We start from the raw sequence: 8,815 nt of genomic DNA on the forward strand, positions 1-8,815 counted from the left end.
AGCACTGGCAAGCGTAAAAAATAATGAAAAATTTAAAATGAAGCTGAGAATAATTAGTGAATCTCGAATTAAGCATATAAAGCGAGAAAAAAAAAAATAAAACGCAATTCAAATGTTAAAAAAAAAAACCGCTCGGATGCTTAATTCAAAGTTCCACTGACACTTTGCTCTCCTCCCAGTGAATTTAAGTACTCATTCCACTCCATCCGAAGTTTCGGAAAGAAACCGAACCTATATACAACTACACACTGTTGCTTAGGATCAAATGTCTCCCAATGAAACCGCACATTCATCACGAAATACTAGTTTCCATCAGCTACCATTAAAAATTAAACAAGTAAAAAATGCGCCAAAAGTTTCTTCGGCGCAATCAAATTTTCTGTACAGCATACAATGCTGTATGAAACTCTCAGCCAAGGCCCATGTAACTCTCAGCCGCGGCCCATGAAACGTTCAGCCACGGCCCGGTTGTGGCATGTGTTGTTGACACCTATAGCGGTGCCAGACGCACGATCATGGCTAACTTTAACCTTAAATAAAATAAAAACTACCGAGGTTAGAGGGCTGCGATTTGGTACATCGATGATTGGAGGGTGGATGATCAACATACCAATTTGCATCCCTCTAGCCTCAGTAGTTTTTAAGATCTGAGGGCGAACAGAAAAGTGCGTACGGACAGACAAATAGCCATCTCAATAGTTTTCCTTTACAGAAAACTAGAAGACTTGTCACCTCGCAAACACCAAGGTGCCTCTCTCTGCTCTATGATTATCATAGTGGTGTACCCAGACTACTAAATCCCATTTTGTATTATCTCAGTGAGCAGGTTCATAGGAGACTAATGAGCAGTAGAAGCAAGATACAGGTTACTGTACAGTCAACACATTGCCCTAGAGACCAAATATATGCACATGTGATCAGTGCCTAATCCCATTCTCTACCAGTGCTAGGACCTGGGGAAACTAGGCACCGGTTGCAGGTAGATGTACTGGCCACCCCGCAAAATCATCTATCCCTAGCTCACAGAGACAGTAACGTCGTATTGCCAGTGAACTTGGGGTTGTAGTGTTGGGAATAAAAGCTCAGTTCGTAATTGGAGTAAGATTTACAGGAAGAGAGAGTTTGAGACGTTAGACAGGACTGAATACACCAAAGGGATTGAATGAAGAGTATAGAATAGAGAGAAATCTACTCATGGGGTGGAGTTGGGGGGTAAGGAGCCAAGAGATACTGGTACTGAAAAGAACCTTTAGTACTGTTAACAGCCTATTATACAGCACAAAACTTTTAATACTGTAAAACACCGTACTGTACTGTAAAGAACCTTTAGTACTGTTAACAGCCTATTGAACTGCAAAGAGCCTTGAGTACTGTACACACCCTATTATACTGCAAAGAACCTATTGTTATGAAAATTCAGATCTGCAAATAACCTACCATACTGCATCGAACCTCTCTTATTGCAAAGAACAATTTCAGGACTTCAAAGATCCTCTTTGAACTGCAAAGAAACTCGAGCACAACAAAGAACCAGTAGCGACGTCTACAGTGCAGAGCTTCTCTCGGGGCCACAGTTCGGGCTGTGTCATTGTACTCCAGAGAGCTAACGCTCGTTGTCAGTTATTGCCTGAGTCCAAACGGCCATTCCCAAAATAGGCAGCCTAAGCAGAGAGCATACGTTTCCATCCTCGTGAAATGCAGTGGCTGCAAACTATTGCCTTATTTGTCAGTTTCATTGAAAAAGGAACGACTTGGGACCGGCTGCATCACAAGTATACTTCAACGAACGCAGCCCAGAATTAGAAACCCCTAAAATGTAACATACAAATAATAAATTCTTGTCTGATGAAAAACGAACATGAAAAAGACAACATCTCTTTCCTTGTTTTATTCACAACTAATCCTGGAATTAACAGAATTACGTACGGCTTAACAGAAATGTAAATGTTTTATTTATTTATTAATTTTTTTCGCACTGAACTGAAACGCTAATAATAGGATCCCTTACCAACGAACAGATTAAGTTCGCTTAGATACTGATTCTCTCAGATTGCCACTGTGATAGCGCGAGCTATTAGGGCGGGGCAATTCATTCAAATTTGGATGGATTACTTTGGTGTAATCCTGTCGAGTCGAATTGAATGCCTTAATACGGTTCCATGAATTGCAATCAGGGATTAACGAAGAGACAGATCAATTTCAGTCCTGTTAAAAGTCAAAACACAATCTAATTCGATATTACCACCAGTTTTCTTTACAAACCTACATATGTTGGAATTGGAGAAAGATATTACATGGTTTCATATACAAAATATATATATATATATATATATATATATATATATATATATATATATATATATATATATATATATATACTGTATATAAATACGCATTTATACTATATATATTCATATACATATGTATATATACGTATATACTGTATATTTATATACATATATATATATACATACATACATACATACATATATATATATATATGTATATATATATATATATATATATATATATATATATATATACTACTGTATATATAAAACGTTCTCAACGAACGTCAGTCGGAAGCTGATGTTTCAGCAATTAGGTATTACGTTTATTTTAAGTACAGTACATTCCATCAATGCAATACTTTAAAGTGAAAAGATGTAATGAAGGGCAGTAAATGAGATGAGGAAGGCTAATGAGCAGAGGGAGTTTGGGATGAAAGATGCAAATTGAGTTGCACCCTTCAAAGAGCAAGCAGATATGTGTCGGTGGTGCGATTATTTTAAGACTTGTTGAATTTAGGAATTTAGGCTAAAAAGCCAAGCCCTGGGGCAAACTTCAGACATTCAAGAATAAAAATAAGCTAAAACAGGGAACTGGAGTGATTGGACAGACAGATAGACTCAGAAAATAAATGAGATGAAGTACAAGAGTCTAAAGGTGAAAAGAGCTCTTCTTTGGGCGAGTCGGTAGAGCTGTGGCCTAGCGCTCGGTAGGCCCGAGTTCGAGTCTCCGGCCGGCTGATGAAGAGTTAGAGGAATTTATTTCTGGTGATAGAAATTCATTTCTCGCTATAATGTGGTTCGGATTCCACAATAAGCTGTAGGTCCCGTTGCTAAGTAACCAGTTGGTTCTTAGCCACGTAAAATAAGTCTAATCCTTCGGGCCAGCTCTAGGGGAGCTGTTAACCAACTCAGTGGTCTGGCAAAACTAAGGTATACTTTTTTTTAAAGGTGAAAATGGGAAGAGAACCCTACAGTTGCACTACGAAGTAACAGTCAGAGAGGTTGGCCAGAAAGAATAAATAAAGGAAGTGGGACTGGAGTTCAAGTAAAAGGCTAAACAGCGGACGTAGCTAGGGGCCGTAGAGACGCTGCAAACACCCCTTAGAAATACCTACAGTGCACTACATGAGGCCCACTGATGGAACTACCCTTGAACAGGGTTATCTAAATGAAGCAAGTGAAATCATGGGAGGGTTCGTGTGTGTAACTGCTAAAGACCGAAGTATTTTGGGGATTAGTACAAGTAAGACGACGTGAGTGGCTGACCAGGGTGTGTAAGGTATTTCTGGAAGAGGGAATATTCCAGAGAAATAAGCGTAAGCAATAACTGTGCCACTGTGTAAGGGAAAGGTGAAAAAGTTGAGTGCAAAATTCAAGGTGCATAATGTTTTAAGGGCACCGGGAAAAGTGTTTGATAGGAGTTTGATTGAAAATGACAAGTAATCAATTATGAGGATGGCGGTGCATGAGCTCAGAAAACAAAGAGCGTTTGTAAGTCATGGGTTTATTATGAAACTTATGAGAGAGGCTTGAGAATACGTGTCAAAGCTGGATGTAATATACATGGACAGAAGAAAGTTGATAATAAAATGATTGACAAAGCAATGTGCAGATGCTGTCGGTAAAGTATCACGCAGAAGGAATTTTTCTTGAGATTGATTTGAATTATGTCATGATGAAAGTGAAGGTTTTGTAAGAAATATAAACGTGAGAGTGACTAGTTTGTTGTGAAAGCTGATCTGAGACAAAATATTTCCATTATTTATAACACTGATCCATTGATTTTGTAACATTTAATTCTACAAAAAAATAAATAAATAAATAAAAACTAAGAACATATGCGATATCTACTGGTGCGTAGTTTCCGTGAGTCAATCAATTACGTAGGAGGCACTGAAAATTTACCTAATTATGGACATCATAAAAATGTTCCCAATTATAGACAGGACAAAAATCAACCTAATTATAGACCGTAAAAACCATAGCGCTTCCCAGGTTCGATGTACAGTAGGCTTCATTTTTTAAGTGATTTGATATATATATATCAGTGGTTAGCGTCTTCTTACATAAAAATGCAAGGGGTAACACCTATTTATACATAAGCTACTGTAAATATAATACCTATTATATATAGGCTAACCTAATATAAGATATAGCTACTTCCTCTTCAATTTAGAAGCAAAAAAAAAAGGAATAGCCATCACGCAAACACGCGCACCTACACACATACATACAGACACACACACACACACATATATATCTATATATCTATATACATATATACATTTTTATATATATATATATATATATATATATATATATATATATATATACACATTTATATATATATAATATATAATATATATATATATATATATATATATATATATACACATTTATACATATTATATAAGTATACAGAAATATAATATATATACAACATATAAACACACAAATATACATATACATAATTTGATATACGGATATAATATCTATAAACCTTCTTTAATGAAATAATAATATTCTTCACTAAAACGGAATGAGCTGCTGTCGTTCCATGAACTGCAAAAAGGGCACAGTATTTTCAAGTTCTAGACTCATTCATTTTTTACTTTGACCTTTCAATTCGATAACGCTGGTCATAAATACGTAATTAGTGTTTTGCATTCATCGTGCCTCGGGAAAATCAAAGGACAAACTTAATAATGATCCTTTAGCGATGGCTGAGTCATTGTACTTCAAAGTCCTGGAAACTACAGAGTTCGATAATTGGGAAATAGTGAGAGGAAATAACTGAGGAAATGGACAAAGCTTCATCTTTAGATCGAAAAGAGAGACATAATGTGAGCTACAAACGGATACATAAAAAAAAAAACTTTTTGTTTCATGTATTTGACAGGGTTGTCCTCGAATCTGTAAGTAGAGAGAGAGAGAGAGAAATTCTTTTTGGTTTTATGTATTTGACACGACTATCCTCGAATCTTTACGTAAAAAAAAAAAAAAACTTGGTTTCACGAATTTGACAGGACTGTCTTCGAAGCTGAGCGTATAAAAAAGAAGCCTTTTTCGATTCGTGCATCTGACAAGATTGTCCTCCAATCTGTATACGAGAAAAAAAAACCTCTTTGGTTTGATGTATTTGACAAGACTGCCCTAGAACATGTGCGTAAAGAGAAAATTTTTGGTTTCATGCAATTGACAGGATTGTCCTCGAATCTGTACGTGAAAAAACCTTTTTGGTTTCATGTATAGCCTATGACAGGACTATCCTCGAATCTGTACGTGAAAAACACTTTTTGATTTCATGTATTTTACAGGACTGTCCTCGAATCTGTACGTGAGAAAAACTCTTTTTGGTTTCATATATTTAACAGGACTATCCTCGAATCTGTACGTAAAAAATAACTCTTTTTGGTTCCATGTATTTGACAGGACTGGACTCGAATCTGTACGCAAAAAAGGGAAAACTTTTCGTTCCGTGTATGTGACAGAACTGTCCTCGAATCTGTACGTAAGAAAAAACTTTTTGATTTCATGTACGTGACAGGACTCTTCTCCAATCTGTACGTAAGAAAAAAAGCTTTTTGATTTCATGTATTTGACAGGACTGTCCTCGAATCTGTACATAAGAAAAAATTTTTCCGTTTCACGTATCTGACAGGACTGTCCTCGAATCTGTACGTGAAAAAACTCTTTTTCGCTTCATGTATTTGATAGGACTGTCCTCGATCCTGTACGTGAAAAAACCCCTTTTGGTTTCATGTATTTGACAGGACTGTCCTCGATTCTGTACGTGGAAAAAAAAACCTTTTGGTTCCATGTATTTGACAGGACTGTCCTCGAATCTGTACGTAAAAAAAAAAAATTTTTGGTTCCATGTATTTGACAGGACTGTCCTTGAACCTGTACGTGAAAAAAACTCTTTTTGGTTTCATGTATCTGACAGGAATGTCCTCGAATCTTTACGTAAAAAAAACTCTTTTTGGTTTTATGCATTTGACAAGACTGTCCTTGAATCTGCATGTGAAAAAAAATTTCTGGTTTCATGTATTTGACAGGACTGTCCTTGAGCCTGTACGTGAAAAAAACTCTTTTTGGTTTCATGTATTTGACAGGACTGTCCTTGAACCTGTACGTGAAAAAACTTTTTTTGGTTTCATGTATTTGACAGGACAGTCCTTAATCTGTATGCGAAAAAAGCCTTTTTGGTTTCATGTATTTGACAGGACTGTCCTCGAATCTGTACGTGAAAAAAAAAAAAACTTTTGGGTTACATGTAATTGACAGGACTGTCCTCGAATCCGCAGTTTGAAATTGAATTTCGTAAAAAGCTTGACTTTCACGAAGACCAGAAAATATAATTTTGAGCAGCTTCAGCTGAAAACCAGGCTGGGCGATCTGGCTAACAGAGACTCATTACGTCAATCTTAATGCCAAGTTTGCTGTTGTAAATGAATATTCCGGAATGGAATTAAACTTGCACGGTTAGCCTCATTTGCATAAATAAACTCTTCCTTGGGGAAAGGGAGAAACCGTAAAAGACGAGAGCCCTCAAAAAGGTCAGGTATTTCATCATTATAATATATTATCATTGCAACTATGAGATAACATTAACGCAGATAGAAATGCTTAAGAAACTTCCTAGAAGCTGAATATATTTTGAGACCTTTAATATATAGAGATGATTTAATGTTTGGTCGTTCATGAAGAGGTCAATAAACAAGTATCACAATTACTGGAAGATCTGGATTTTTAGTTTTCTTTATAAGAAAACTATTGCGCCGACTTTGTCTGTCCGTCCGCACTTTTCTGTCCGCCCTCAGATCTTAAAAACTACAGAGGCTGGAGGGCTGCAATTTGGTATGTTGATCATCCACCCTCCAATCATCAAACATACATACCAAATTGCAGCCCTCTAGCCTCAGTAGCTTTTATTTTATTTATGGTTAAAGTTAGTCATAATCGTGCTTCTGGCAACGACATAGGATAGGCCACCACCGGCCCGTGATTAAATTGTCATGGGCTGCGGCTCATACAGCATTATACCGAGACCACCGAAAGATAGATGTATTTTCGATGGCCTTGATTATACGCTGTAGCGGCTGCGCAGAAAACTCGATTGCGCTGAAGAAACTTCTGTGAATTTTTAATATAAAAACCTAATCAAAAAGAGCTATTAGCTTAAATAAGAATTGTTCTTTTTTAATGGGTCTACTCAAAGAGGTTTTTGAAAAGGATATTATGGAATTTCTCGCAGTCTGCAGTTTATGGCAAGATTATTCTGTTTTATGACAAGATTATTCCTGCTTAAGACAAGATTATTCCGGTTTATGAAAAGATTATTCCAGTTTATGACAGGCTTATTCCGGTCTTTGACAAGATTATTCCGGTTTATGACAAGATTATTCCAGTTTATGTAAAGATTATTCCAGTTTATGTAAAGATTATTACAGTTTATGACAAGGTTATTCCAGTTCATGACAATATTATTCTGGTTCATGACAAAATTATTCCGGTTTATGAAAAGATTATTCCATTCTATGACAAAGTTATTCCAGTTTATGAAAAGATTATTCCAGTTTGTGACAAGATTATTCCAGTTTATGACAAGATTATTCTGGTTTAAGAAAAGATTATTCCTGTTTACAACAGGATTATTCCGGTTTATGAAAAGATTATTCCAGTTTATGACAAGATTATTCTGGTTTATGACAAGATTATTCCGGTTTATTATAAGATTATTCCGGTTTATGACAAGCTTATTCCGGTTTATGACAAGCTTATTCTGGTTTATGACAGGGTTATTCCACTTTATGACAAGATTATTCCGGTTTATGGCAAGATTATTCCACTTTTTGACAAGATTATTCCGGTTTATGACAAGATTATTCCGTTTTATGACATGAGTATTCCGTTTTATGACAAGATTATTCCACTTTATGACAAGATTATTCCACTTTATGACAAGATTATTCTGGTTTATGACAAGAGTATTCCGTTTTATGACAAGATTGTTCCGGGTTATGACAAGATTATTCCGGGTTATGACAAGATTATTCCACTTTATGACAAGATTATTCCATTTTATGACAAGATTATTCCATTTTATGACAAGATTATTTCGTTTTATCACAAAATTATTCCAGTTTATGACAAGAATATTCCAGTTTATGACAAGCTTATTCCAGTTTATGACAAGTTTAATCCTGTTTATGACAAGTTTATTCCGGTTTATGACTAGGCTATTTTCACCCTTCCACAATTCCGGCTCATTATTTATGTCAATTTTTTCCAGAAAAAAGGAATCGACGGACGGCCAAGATATTTTCATGTCTAAAAAAACGTAATCTGGAAAAAAACACGTATTTGGTGCTGGAATTATTTAAGATCTAACAGAACAAAGTAAATTATATGACAATAATCTATACCCTCTTGACATTTGGTCATCCCGATAGTTTACAGTCTATCTATCTATCTATCCATATTATATTACATTATATATATATATATATATATATATATAT

General features: G+C 35.7%; 1 protein-coding gene across 1 annotated transcript; it reads left to right on the plus strand.

Annotated features, from left to right (window-relative positions):
- Positions 1-3,416: 3,416 nt before the first annotated feature.
- LOC136846333 (uncharacterized) lies at positions 3,417-8,532 on the plus strand. Its single transcript, XM_067117134.1, has 2 exons — positions 3,417-3,544; positions 7,944-8,532. Exons 1-2 carry the CDS (start codon positions 3,417-3,419, stop codon positions 8,530-8,532), a joined length of 717 nt encoding a protein of 238 aa, XP_066973235.1.
- The last annotated feature ends 283 nt before the right edge of the window (positions 8,533-8,815 follow it).

This window comes from Macrobrachium rosenbergii, chromosome 15 (assembly GCF_040412425.1).
Source record: "Macrobrachium rosenbergii isolate ZJJX-2024 chromosome 15, ASM4041242v1, whole genome shotgun sequence".
Taxonomy (NCBI): domain Eukaryota; kingdom Metazoa; phylum Arthropoda; class Malacostraca; order Decapoda; family Palaemonidae; genus Macrobrachium; species Macrobrachium rosenbergii.